Below are 14224 nucleotides of genomic sequence, written 5' to 3' on the forward strand. Positions count from 1 at the left end.
TTCTGATCTCCATAGACCTTTCCTCAAACTACCTCCGATTTCAGGCTTCCTATTTCTATCCGCAACCATACGAAATCTTAAAGGAAAAGATCAATTTGCTCATCATTTTCCTCAATCAATGGTCCGGGAGGTGAAAGAAGGTGTTCCAAGAAGAAAATGTTCCTTACACACTGTTTTCATTTTCAAGATGTTTGTCCGTCTTTTGGCCACCTATCAGACCTGCAACGGGGCTAGCAAGTAAGTGGGCCCTGTTTTTTATTGTATTTTTGTTGTCCTTGGCCAGCTTTCCTCTCTTACATAAAAAAAAGTAAGGCTGGTTGGTTTATCCGTGTGGTGTGGTCTAGTGATAGTGTACAGCTGCTGGGCCATGTCGCTGGATGGATGCTTCTTGGTGAAATGAGGAGTGATTGAGTACAAGTTTGTGAGCAGTGCAGCATCCCACAAGGAGACAAGTGGGATTAATGGAGAAATGACACCAGCTACTGATAAACATTACATGCCAAGGATAGAGTGCATACAGTGAACGATAAGTTTAATGGTAGTACGCTACGTGGAACCACGCCGTATTCCTTATATTTATTACTACCTTCATTACGTATTATGATTATTTATTATCTTACCATGCATGTCGCTACCACCACCACCACCACCACCACCACCACCACCACTACCACCGCTGCAGCCATCACCATCACCATCATCTTCACTAATAACCTCATAATCCTTCCCATTACCAGAAGAGAGAGAGAGAGAGAGAGAGAGAGAGAGAGAGAGAGAGAGAGAGAGAGAAAAGGGGGACGGCAGTTAAACACAATGCCTTGATCTATGACATTAATGATGATGATGATAATAGCAGTGATAAAACTTGTAAAGTCACAACAGAATCAGGATAGAAGTGAACGAACGACACGCGGAACCTGGATGTAGGAGGATTAGCTTGACATACCACCACCACCACCACCACTAGCGTGCTCAGCCCTCAGAGAAGCAGATTATTATTACTTAGAGAGAAAATATAAAGATAAACACGAAAGGCTTGAAAGGTTTTGTGATTTATGTGAGAAAATATTGTTATTGTTGTTGCTTTTGTTCCTTCCTTCCTTCCTTCCTCCTTTCCTTTTATCTTTCCTTTCCTTGTTTATTTTATTTTTTTTAATGGAGAGGTAGTGAGTGCACTAATTTAAAGCTTTTTTTATGAACTATACTCTCTCTCTCTCTCTCTCTCTCTCGCTTTCCACAATATTTCTGCATTTCTTAAAGTACAGACACTCTAGAAAAGCAATCTGATCATCTATGTTGTCTTGAAAAACAGTCGTGGTGAGAGAGCAGATAATTTCAAATTGTTTGATTGTTACAGAGGTTTTTAAGAGTGTGTTCATGGTTCTGGTGATAGATTATCAATATATCTACTTCATATAAAGGTCAAAGCGTTCTTGAGAAGAATTATGATAATCTCTTTGGCCTTAAGAAACAGTCGCGGTGAGACAACAGAGCTTTTCAAAGATTAGAATGCAAATTGAGAGGTTGTGAAATGTGGCTGAAAGATCGTATAAGACTTGTACGGCTTATCTTCTCTCAGCAAATCTTTTTTTTTTTTCAAAGGAAACAAATGATTAAATGGATTCTCACTATTGTTTGTCATGTTTGTAATGTAGAAATATTGTTGATCTCCGACTGGAACCATAAAATACCCTTAGAAACCCGTTTACATTAAGGAAAAGGGTCCACTTTGCAAATCAGTAGTTGAAATATTCCTGCCCTGCATAAGCTTGCACGCTACACCTTTTACTGACTGTTCGAGAAAGATGATTAAAGGGTGAAAGACTCTTCAAAACCATCATTGTGTTCCAACAGAACTATTAAAACTGCCATTTGATCGTAACTTTAGTGTTGAGCAGTTATTCCCTTCTAAAGTGTAGATCTTTCTGAAACAAAAAAAAATGGTGTCTGATACGCTACGTACAAGTCCAAGACACTCTCCTGACGAAGGAAACTGCCTCATTCTCTGGTCAGAAGACTGGGAAACCATCTCACACTCGTACATGGAGTGTTGTTACTCCTGTAGACTTCGTCAATCTTACTCACTCCAACAAGCCACAGAAAATGTAATCTTTTCAAGGATAACTCATACATTTCTTTCTTTTCATAACGCTACAATATTTCAACTACGGCTGCTTCTGCTGCTACTACTGTTGCTGCTGCTACTGCTACTCTTAGGGTCAGATCAGGTTAGGTAAGGTCAGGTTAGGCTATATTAGGTCAGGTAAGGTTCCCACGGTCGGCGCTTCCTGCGTTCCGACATGCTCTTGTGTTGACGTAGGGCGCACCGTGTGTGCGTGCGTGCGTGTGCGTTCGTGTTTATGTTTATGAGTGTGTGATGTTATTGACCAGTGTAAGTACCTACGTGTGATTGTGGAAAGTGTGATATACTGTGAGTGTGTGTGTGTGTGTAATTCACCACCACCACGGTCGTCTGCTGGTCACCCAGCCAGTCTTTCCCATTACGGAGCGACCTCAGAGCTCATAGACCGATCTTCGGGTAGGACTGAGACCACATCAACACACTCCACACACCGGAAAAGCGAAGCCACAACCCCTCGAGTTACATCCTTTTCTGTATCATATGTATGCACTTCCCGACTTGTGATTAAAAGTATCAAATCAAATGAAATCTCCCCAACCATCCCCACCCTCCCACCACCCTTCCCTCAACAACCCCCCTCCTCCCTGCTTCCCTCTCACTCTCACCCACCACCACCACCACCATCACCACCATCAGTGACCAGGCGTCCATTTCACCACTAGGCATGACTGCTCCACCTCCACCTGCTCCACCTCTTCAATGTATGGGTGAGTCTAATAGAGCGGAAAGCAAGGGCAGTGATGGGACAGTGATGAAACGGTAATGGGGCAGATAATTGACTAGAAAGTTGTAGGCGCTATAGGCCTTACCGTAAAAAAATAAAAAATAAAAATAAATAAAAAATAAATAAATAAAGTTCTGAAGCGGTGACGTGACGTGTGGGTGAGTGAGTAGATAGTGAGATATAGTTAATTAATGCTGCGACAGTGTCATTAGTGATGGGACGGTGATGGGACAGTGATGGGATGGACAAGCTGTGCTAGGAAGGTGTATCGTGTATAGAAGGAGTCCCATGTGGATAGTTAAATGGTGGAGGGTAGTTAATTAGGCGTATGGTAGTTACAATGTGTCAGGTGCTTAGATGTTACTAGTGGGCGGCGCCATATGACCCCTGGACCGCCTTACCTCAGTCACTTGCTCAGTACTGTGATAGTGGGATACCGCATGCAAGATGGCGTCATGGCGTCTTCTCAGTGTCGATAATAGCTTACTGTTGCTGCACTGCCTTGCCAGAGCAGGCGCTGAGTTGCAGTGGGCCTATTCATGCAACCTAGTAAGTGATGGACGGGTCAGTCAAAGTGTTCCCTGCAGCGGCTGTCACTGTGCGTCTGCGTGGTTACACAATACACTCGTATAGTTACAAACTTATAATTATTACATGTTGTTGTTGTTGTTGTTGTTAAGGGCTGCGACGATCTATTACGATCCTATGAGCCCTGGAGAGATACAATTATTACATACATTGCCCTGCCCGATATCTTGTTTCATAGTTATAGTTGGTGCAGGTACAGCCTATATAGTACAATAGTGTTCAAAGCAGTATTCATCCAATCATATAAAGTGTACTGCTGGAAGATATTATATTGAACTCTTTATATATAGATATATATATATATATATATATATATATATATATATATATATATATATATATATATATATATATATATATATATATATATATATATATATATATATATATATATATATATATATATATATACAGTGCATGAATTACAAGAAAAAGATGGAGATATTCTTTGTAACAGTTAAACATCGGTAATTGACACATCCAGTAAACACCCTTATATCACCTCTACCTCTCCCTCTCTCCAACTCGATCCTCGCCTGTCAGACGTCAGTTTTCCCTGGAACACGTGGATCTGTATGTCTTCAATTACTTCATTATATATTAACGGCAGCTGCGGCGGCGTATAGGCTGACTGGGAAAGCGTTGGCATGAGGGTGTGCGGGGCAGGTGTGGGCGGCAGTGGGCGTGAAGCTGATAACACCTCCCATAGCTGTGTGTATGTGGAGAGAGAGAGAGAGAGAGAGAGAGAGAGAGAGAGAGAGAGAGAGAGAGAGAGAGCCGTTGTGTCCCTCGCCTATCACTGACACACTCCCGTTCATGATAGGAATGTTGGCAGGTGCGAGTACTGGCGGTGGTGGTATTTACATGCTTGTGTGAAGATGGATAGATAAGCGGATAATTTGATAGGTTGATGGATACATAAATGGACAGTTAGATAAATAACAGATAGATGGATAGGGAGGCGGTGGCATAGTGGATAAGATGGTGAGCATGGAATCGGGCAGACGTCCACGCGTAGGTTTGAATCCCACCACATACCGCTTTGAAGCTATGCCATTTGAGGAGTGGTTTCAAGTTACATACATGTCACCACAATAACCAGGCGGAAGCTGAACAGCGCTTTCCACATATGCTCTTCAAGTATGCCTACAGGCATTATAGGCCATAACATAAAAAAAAAAAAAAAAAAATGCAGACATATAAGTAAATCAATTCGTATTAAATTAACGAGATAGAAAAATGTATATATTCCTCTACTTAGTATCCCTTCACCCTGGTTTCTTGTCAGTAATACTCATACACCATGCGACAGAAATAAAGAATGAAAGAAATAATATGGCCTGCCTCTTAAGTTCCTCGTTTCTTGTTCCGCGGGAGCTGCCATTCGCTGTACAACTAGATACTATTTAATATTTCATGCTTCGACAAATAACTGTAGGTCAACGATAACGAAGAGAAAAATGTCAACAATAACCAATAAATCAATATGTGGTATTTATATGTGTAGTACCTCGTTTATAATAGATTTAGTAATACATAATTATCAAACATTTCTACTTTAAACTCTTAGTGCCTTCACAGACATATTTTATGCTAATGGAGGTTAAGACTGCAGTAGTGGTCTACTGGTGGTGGTGGTAACAGTGGTGGTGGTGGGCTATACTGAGACACACACACACATACACACATTCACGGCCCGGTAGCTCAGTGGTTAGAGCGCTGGCTTCACAAGCCAGATGACCGGGGTTCGATTCCCCGGCCGGGTGGAGATATTTGGGTGTGTCTCCTTTCACGTGTAGCCTCTGTTCACCTAGCAGTGAGTAGGTACGGGATGTAAATCGAGGAGTTGTGAACTTGTTGTCCCGGTGTGTGGTGTGTGCCTGGTCTCAGACCTATCCCAAGATCGGAAATAATGAGCTCTGAGCTCGTTCCGTAGGGTAACGTCTGGCTGTCTCATCAGAGACTGCAGCAGATCAAACAGTGAATTACATTCAATACTCTTAATTACCAAAAACACTCGTAAACACACACACACACACATACTCGGCTCACAACCGAGGGGATCCGGGTTCGAATCCCGGTAAGCGGCGAGGCAAATGGGCAAGTCTCTTAATGTGTAGCCCCTGTTCACCTAGCAGTAAATAGGTACAGGATGTAACTGGAGGGGTTGTGGCCTCGCTTTCCCGGTGTGTGGAGTGTGTTGGGTCTCGGTCCTACCTGAGGCCACGTATGAGAGTGGAAACAGTACGGACAAATTAAAAGGTGATGGGTATATAACCAAGCAACAACCATCATAGCAGCAAGACGTCAATATTAACAGCTGATATTTGTTTCCTTCACTTACCATAAGCCAAATATGTGTTAGAATGCAACTACCAGTCTAACATTTCATATCTCATGGTCAAAAGTTCCCTATATGGCTTAATTTTGGTGTGGTGAGATGATAAAGGCAACATAAGGAGGTTCCGCCACCATACTTCCCGGTTTTTGCCTCCAGGCCATCCCCTTCACTGGTCACCCAGCCATCACCCTCCCCTCGACAGCCTGTGGAGTTAAATAGTTTTTTTTTTTTTAATATTTCCTAACAGTAATATTACGCTTCCATGGTATGTTTTTATGGTTTCTATAAGTGCTTTGTTGTGTTCTGAAGTGTGTTCCACATCTTTGTTTAGTAAATATGTGTAGTAAATATGTAGCGTTTAGTGTTTTATGACCTTATTCATGAAGATAAGATGATGAGTGATAAAGGTTGGGGAAAAGATAGATAGCCGAGACTGCCCAGTACTGGCAACATTAACTGATCCAGGAGTGAGGAACAAAATATTTAGAAACATCAACGAGCTAAGTGAGGAAGAAACCTTAAAGAACGTCAGAGTGACATATTATTTAACTATAGTCTTCCACATCTAAATGTGGCTTTCTGGCAGGGCTCCTCAGGGAAGAGTAGGCCTTCCACTGCTGCCACATTTCATCCAGAATTTGAATTGCCAAGTATGTGATCTGACCCACCTCTCATTTATTGCTTTCTCCCTTCCTCCCTTACCTCTGCTCTCTCTCTGTCTCTCTCCTTGACAATCCTTCCTCATGCCTATATTAAATTTCCATCCTTATATTCACACTGCTTGTGTGTATGTGTGTGTGTTGTGTAATTCACCTCGGTCGCCTGCTGGTCATCCAGCCAGTCTTCCCCATTACGGAGAGAGCTCAGAGCTCATAGACCAATCTTCGGGTAGGACTGAAATCACATCACACACAACACACACCGGGAATGCGAGGCCACAACCCCTCGAGTTACATCCTGTACTGCTAGATGAACAGGGGCTACACATTAAGAGGCTTGCCCATTTGCCTCGCCGCTTACCGGGACTCGTGTGTGTGTGTAATTCACTGTTTGATCTGCTGCAGTCTCTGACGAGACAGCCAGATGTTACCCTACGGAACGAGCTCAGAGCTCATTATTTCCGATCTTGGGATAGGTCTGAGACCAGGCACACACCACACACCGAGACAACAAGGTCACAACTCCTCGATTTACATCCCGTACCTACTCACTGCTAGGTGAACAGGGGCTACACGTGAAAGGAGACATACCCAAATATCTCCACCCGGCCGGGGAATCGAACCCCGATCATCTGGCTTGTGAAGCCAGCGCTCTAACCACTGAGCTACCGGGCCGTGTGTGTGTGTGTGTGTGTGTGTGTGTGTGTGTGTGTGTGTGTGTGTGTGTATTTACCTAATTGTATTTACCTAATTGTATTTACCTAATTGTAACATACGGGAAAAGAGCTATGCTCGTGTTGTCCCGTCTCCATATCTATTAATGTCCAGCTTTTTCTTAAAATCATGAATATTCCTTGCGTTGACCACTTCCACGTCTAAACTATTCCATGCTTCCACCCTTCTATGAGGGAAGCTATATTTTTTCACATCTCTCCTATAAGTGGCCATTTTTAGTTTTTTCCCATGCCCTCTCGACATTCTTTCATTCCACATACACAGATCTTCCCTATCCATTTTTTCCATGCCAATCATCACTCTGTATATTGCTATCAGGTCTCCCTTTCTTCTGTTTTCCAGGGTCGGAAGTTGCATTCTTTTCAGTCTGTCTTCATAAGTCAAATCTCTTAAGTCAGGCACCATTTTTGTTGCAGCCCTCTGTACTTTCTCTAGTTTCCTTATGTGTTTCTTTAAGTTCGGAGCCCACTGTATTGTTGCATATTCAAGCCTCGGTCTTATCATTGCAGTAATTATTTTCTTCATCATTTCTTCATCTAAATATACGAACGCCACTCTTATGTTCCTCAATAAGTTCAATACTTCTCCAATTATTTTGTTTATATGTCTCTCTGGCGATAGGTCATTGGTAATTGTCACCCCAAGGTCTTTTTCTTCATGACTGGTTTTATGTCTTCATTTCCTATCTTGTACATACTCCTGATTCTTCTTTCACTCTTGCCAAACTCTATTTTCTTGCATTTTGTCGTGTTGAACTCCATTTGCCATGTACAGCTCCATTTCCATATTCTGTCCAAGTCTTCCTGGAGTAGTTCGCAATCTTTGTCACATCTCACTTTTCTTAACAATTTTGCATCGTCTGCAAATAGGCTCACATAACTGGACACCCCATCCACCATGTCATTTATGTAGACCGCAAACATTACTGGTGCCAACACTGATCCCTGTGGAACTCCACTCTCCACCAAGCCCCATTCTGATGGTCTGTCCTTAATTATTGTTCTCATTTCTCTTCCTACCAAAAGTCTTCCATCCATTTTAGTAAACTGCCATGCACTCCTCCTACCATTTCAAGTTTCCAGATCAGTCTCCGGTGTGGTACCTTATCAAAGGCCTTTTTTAAATCCAGATATATTCCATCAGCCCAACCATCTCTTTCCTGTATTACATCTATCACCCTCGAATAGTAACATATCAGGTTTGTCGTGCATGAACGCCCTTTTCTAAAACCAAATTGACACTCACAAAGTATGTCATTTTTCTCCAAGAAGTCTGTCCATCTATTCTTCACCACCCTCTCACACATCTTAGCTACCACACTTGTAAGTGACACTGGTCTATAGTTCAATGGGTCTCTCTTGTTACCTGATTTATAGATTGGGACAATGTTAGCTCTTTTCCAGTCTTGGGGCACTACACCTTCCCTTAATGAGGCATCAATTACTTCACAAACTTTTTCTGCCAGTTGCTCCCTGCATTCTCTTAAAATCCATCCTGATACCCCATCAGGTCCCACAGCTTTTCTCACTTCTAAACTCCCCATCATATTCTTGATCTCCTCCACAGTTACTTGAAACTCCTTCATAATCCCTTTCTGTTCCATTACCAGTGGTTTGTCAAAAGCAGTCTCCTTTGTGAATACCTTCCGAAAGCATCCATTCATAGCCTCTGCCATTTCCTGGGATCCTCACTGCATACTCCATTTACTTCTAAACTTTCAATACTTTCTATTTTTGATGTTGTTGTTCACATGTCTGTAAAAAGCCTTGGTTGGTCTTTACATTTATCAATTATATCCTTTTCTTGTTTTTTCTTTCTTCTCTTCTAATCAACACATATTCATTTCTTGCTCTTTTGTAACTTTCCCACTGCTTAATCCGTCTTTTCCTTCTCCACCTCTTCCATGCATCCTCTTTTCTTGTTCTAGCCTTTTCACATCTATCGTTAAACCAGTCCTGCTTTCCAACTTCTCTATGTTGTCTTATTGGTACAAATTTTTCTCACCTTCTTTGTATATTTTTATAAATTCCTTCCACTTTTCATTTGCTCCTTAGCACTCTTGAATTTCATCCAATTTGTCTCTTGAAAGAATTTCTTTAGGTTTCCAAAATCTGTCTTGGCATAATTCCATCTTCCCACTTTATATTCTTCATTTCTTCTAGATTTCTCTTCATCTATCACCTTGAACTCCAAAACTGCATGATCACTCTTTGCTAAAGGGCACTCCACCCTCATCTCCTCAATGACCATTGGCTCTGTACTAAAAATGTGTGTGTGTGTGTGTGTGTGTGTGTGTGTGTGTGTGTGTGTGTGTGTGTGTGTGTGTGTGTGTGTGTGTGTGTGTGTGTGTGTGTGTGTGTGTGTGTGTGTGTGTGTGTGTGTGTGTGTGTGTGTGTGTGTGTGTGTGTGTGTGTCAGTCAGTCAGTCAGTCAGTCAGTCAGTCAGTCAAGCTGAGGCTGAGGTAGGAAGCCCCTTGCTGCCTGTGTGGTGACAGCTTCCTCTGTTACAGGTGCCAGGTTGGTGTCTAGTAACAGGACTCCCTCCGTGCATCCTTGGTGCAGCCCCAGGGTTCCTGCAGGACCACTCCTGGCCTGGAGCAGTGTTGCAATGGAGGGTGCGAGGCCAGGCAGCAGCAGGAGGAAGAGCCGGGAGCAGTGGCTGACCCCAGGCACGAGGACTTACACTTGTGACCACTGTGGGAAAGTGTGCTCCATCAAGGCTGCCATTGCTAGACATGTCTCTCCCATGCCAGCAAAACAAGGTGGGGAGGCAAGAGTGACCCCACTGAACACATTGGCAGCAGAAACTACAAGTATGACCACTGCAGGAAGACATTTGCCAAAAGAGTGGTGTTGCCACACACATCCTGACCCACACTGGGGAGAGGATGTTCCAGTGTCTGGAGTGTGGAAAAAGATTTACCAAGAAAAGTAGTCTTAACTCGCACATCCTGACCCACACTGGGGAGAGAAAGTTCCAGTGCCTGGAGTGTGGGAAAAGATTTACCTACAACAGTGATCTTAGCAAACACATCCTGACCCACATTGGGGAGAGAAAGTTCCAGTGCCTTGAGGGTGGGAAAAGATTTGCCTGGAAAGGTAATCTTGACACCCACATCCTGACTCATACTGGGGAGAGAAAGCTCCAGTGCCTGGAGTGTGAGAAAAGATTTACCCAGAAAAGTGATCTTGACAGACTCAACCTGACCCACACTAGGAAGAGAAATATCCAGTGCCTGAAGTGTGGGACAAGATTTACTTACCCAGAAAGATAATCTTAACAAACCCATCCTGACCCACACTGGGGGGAAACATTTTGGAGGAAAGAGAAGGAAATGAACAAGTGCCATGTAATCTTGACACACACACACACACACACATCCTGGTACTTGTACAAACTAGGCTCACCCTGAGTGTGGGAAGAGAGAAGGAAATGGACACAGGAGGATCTGCGCTGAACCACCTTGGTAAGACAAAGTGCAGCAGAGGATCAACCATCAAAGAGAAGAAATGTGGCAAGTAACAACCTTCATCATTCATGCCAGACCAAAACCACACAAGGAACAAGAAACCTGCTCATGAGAACCAACACAGTAACAGGAAGGTGCAGTGCAAGGACAAAATGAGAAAAGGACCATCTGTTTGTTAGTGAGGAAGGAGTGAATGCAGAGGATGCTGGAATATGAGAGAGAGAGAGAGAGAGAGAGAGAGAGAGAGAGAGAGAGAGAGAGAGAGAGAGAGAGAGAGAGAGAGAGAGAGAGAGAGAGAGAGAGAGAGAGAGAGAGAGAGAGAGAATGAATTTTTGTGCCACTGTAGTCAGGGTGTTAGTGAGGCATGTACAATGAAGGCTGGTGGTGCAAGGGAAGAAGAGCTTGGGAACATATCTACAGTACAGATGACAATTATTTTGCCAAGTTTTTGTTAGCTTTTTTTTTTTAAGAGATATTTTGTGTATAACATTTTTTAATATATTAGATTGTCTTTTGGTGTTTATGTTTTGGGAGTTTAGGGTCTACTAATATTTTGGGGCTAGATTATTTCAGTATATTGAATGGAGGTTTTTCTGTTTTATATACATTAGCATCACTGGAAAAATATTTTTATTATTCCCACTAACATCAAAAAAGATTATGGAAATACAACAACAGTAATCACAAGTAAAGAACGTTGAAAACAGCATGGTGCACATTAATCACACACACACACACTGCCATGGTGCAGTGGAACCCTGGGGTCCGAGGGGTCTCCAAGCACACGGGTTTGAATCCTGTCCACAGTCTGAGTGTAGGTTGGGCTTCCTCACTCCAGGCAATGGTTTTCTATCGGGTGGGCTTTGAGATAGGAGGTACCCAAAAAAATATCCGCTTTAGCCCATAAATTCCAGTGAAAAGCCCACAGTGGTATAAATAAGAAAAAATAAAAATAAAAAGGAGTAATATAGTCTGTGTACTCTAAAATGTCTCCTGGGTTCAAAACATATTGTAGTTTACACACACCGCGTAGTGTAGTGGTTAGCACGCTTGACTCAATCGAGAGGCCCGGGTTCGAGTCCCGTAAGCAGCGAGGCAAATGGGCGCGGCTCTTAATGTGTGGGGTGTGTTCACCTAGCAGTAAATAGGTACAGGATGTAACTCGAGGGGTTGTGGCCTCACTTTCCCGGTGTGTGGAGTGTGTTGTGGTCTCAGTCCTACCCGAAGGTCGGTCTATGAGCTCTGAGCTCGCTCCGTAATGGCTGGCTGGATGACCAACAGGCACCGAGGTGAATTACACACACACACACACACACACACGAGACGCGGTAGAGGAAGGACGCAATACCGTCGCTCCCGAGAATCAGCTGATCTTCACTACCTTTGTTTGGGTTTACAGTGGCCTGGGCGATAAGTGTGGACTCATTTTTTTTTCATGAATACAGTGTTAAATAATAATGAGTGAGAAAGATATTCCATCTAAATGCAGGTATGTGACAAGGGAAAGAATGAAAGCTGATGATGACAATGTTGGTGAGGGAGAAAGAGAATTTGAAGGCTTTGATACGGCGCAAACTTCACTATTTGATAGAGTCTTGACTATCGAACGTAAATTAGATAAATTGATAAAGGAGAGTATGGGAATGAAAGAGAATGAAGAACAGGATAAAGAGCTCCAGAAATTGAAAGAAACGATAGAAAGAGTGGAAGAAAACGAAACTAGGCTAAGAACCGAAAATGAAGAATTAAAAGTGCAAATAGCGAACTACAAGAAATTGATGGAAGAAGGACTCGGTAAAGCCGAGAAAGAAAAAGAAAAGCTAAAAGATCTAGTTAACAAAGAAGAAGAAAGAGTACAAGACGTGATTAAAAAAGAAGTACAAGCATGGAGAATCCAAGATAAGAAAGACAAGGAATCATTTCAAGAAGTATTTCAAGAACAGTTAAAAGAAAGAGATGAAAATATGACAAGCAAAATGATAGGAGTCCTCAAGAAAAAAGAAAATTTAGTAAGAGAAATTGCAGAAAAAAAGAAGTGTAATTATTTTTGGACTGAAAGAAAAAAATGTTAAATATAGACCAAGAAGGGAAAAAGACGAAATGAAATCAGTAAAAGACCTACTAAAACATCTGAATGACGAGGATAGACAGAACTTAGAAGAGGAAGTAGAAGAAATCCATAGAATGGGACCATATCAAGAAGGAACAGTGAGACCAATTAAGATATTACTAAAATCACAAGCAGCAGCAGAAGAAGTACTATATAGAAAACGAAACTCAGAGAAACAGAAGGTTGCAAAGATATATATATAAAAAAAATAGAAACGAGGAGGAAAGGAAGAGACACAATGAACTGGTGGCAGAAGCAAGAGAAAAAATAATGAAAGGTCAGAGGAGGAGAAGAAGGCATTTTTTGGAGAATTATAGGAGACAGGATAAGGAAATGGTATATAAAAGAGAAAGAAGAGAAAAGAATGGAGCAAGTTTAACTAAAAATGATAAGAACAAGAGATTAAAAATGATGTATACAAACATAGATGGGATTTTATCTAGTAAATTAGAATTAAGAGATTACATAAAGAAAGAAGAACCAGATATTGTATGCCTGGTGGAAACAAAGTTAAATGAGGCAATAAAAATAGACATAGATAAAAGGTATAATATATGGAGGAGAGACAGAGTGGGTAAAGGAGGAGGAGGAGTCATGATGATGTTAAGGAAGGAGATAGTGGTAAATCAAGTGGAGTTTGGGAAGGAAAATCAGAAATACTGTATGTTAAGATGCATATTAACAAAAAGGAGTTAACAATCATTGGAACATATGTGCCACCAAAAACAAACTCATGGACTAACCAAGAATATAGAGACATGATAGATGACACAATAAGGAGTCTTACAAGAATCATTAAGGAAAGGAGAAAAGTGATATTGGTAGGAGATTTCAACTGTAAGGAGGTAGACTGGGAAAATTATGAAAGTGGTATGGGGGAAGATGCCTGGGGAGATAGATTCCTGAACCTAATGATAGATAATTTGATGGTCCAAAGAGTAAAGGAAAACACAAGATTCAGAGGAAACGATGAGCCGGCAAGATTAGACCTAGTTTTACAAGGGATATACCAATTAACGATGATATAAGATACAAGTGCCCATTGGGAAAGAGTGACCATGTAATATTAGAAATGGATATAGAAGAAGGAAAGGAAGATAGAGATGAATCATACAAAGGAGACCGATTAAATTACAGAAAGGCTGATATTGAGAATCTCAAGAACTATTTTAAAACGTAAACTGGGAGGAGATGGAAAACTCATTAACGGTTCAAGAGAAATATAACTTATTTTTGGAAATATACAAAACTGGGGTCAGGAATATGTTCGAAATATAGACCTAAAGAAGAAGGAAAGAAAGATTGGTTTAATGCAAGATGTGCTAGGGCAAAGGAGAAACGAGATGGAGCATGGAAAAGGTGGAGAAGAAACAGAAATCCAGAAAATAAGGAAAACTTCAAAACAGCAAGAAATGAATATGCTAAGGTGAGAAAGGAAGAAGAAAAGAACTATGA

General features: G+C 41.7%; 1 protein-coding gene across 1 annotated transcript in view; it reads left to right on the plus strand.

The window, feature by feature from the left end:
• LOC123512817 (gastrula zinc finger protein XlCGF49.1-like) overlaps positions 1–11422 on the plus strand; it is a 64687-nt gene extending 53265 nt beyond the window's left edge. The window contains exon 2 of the mRNA XM_045269413.1: positions 9700–11422. Coding sequence (XP_045125348.1) covers positions 10078–10464 — 387 coding nt within the window. The 5' untranslated portion in view covers positions 9700–10077 and the 3' untranslated portion in view covers positions 10465–11422. The remainder of the gene's footprint in view (positions 1–9699) is intronic.
• Positions 11423–14224: the final 2802 nt, after the last annotated feature.

This window comes from Portunus trituberculatus, chromosome 34 (genome assembly GCF_017591435.1).
Source record: "Portunus trituberculatus isolate SZX2019 chromosome 34, ASM1759143v1, whole genome shotgun sequence".
NCBI lineage: Eukaryota > Metazoa > Arthropoda > Malacostraca > Decapoda > Portunidae > Portunus > Portunus trituberculatus.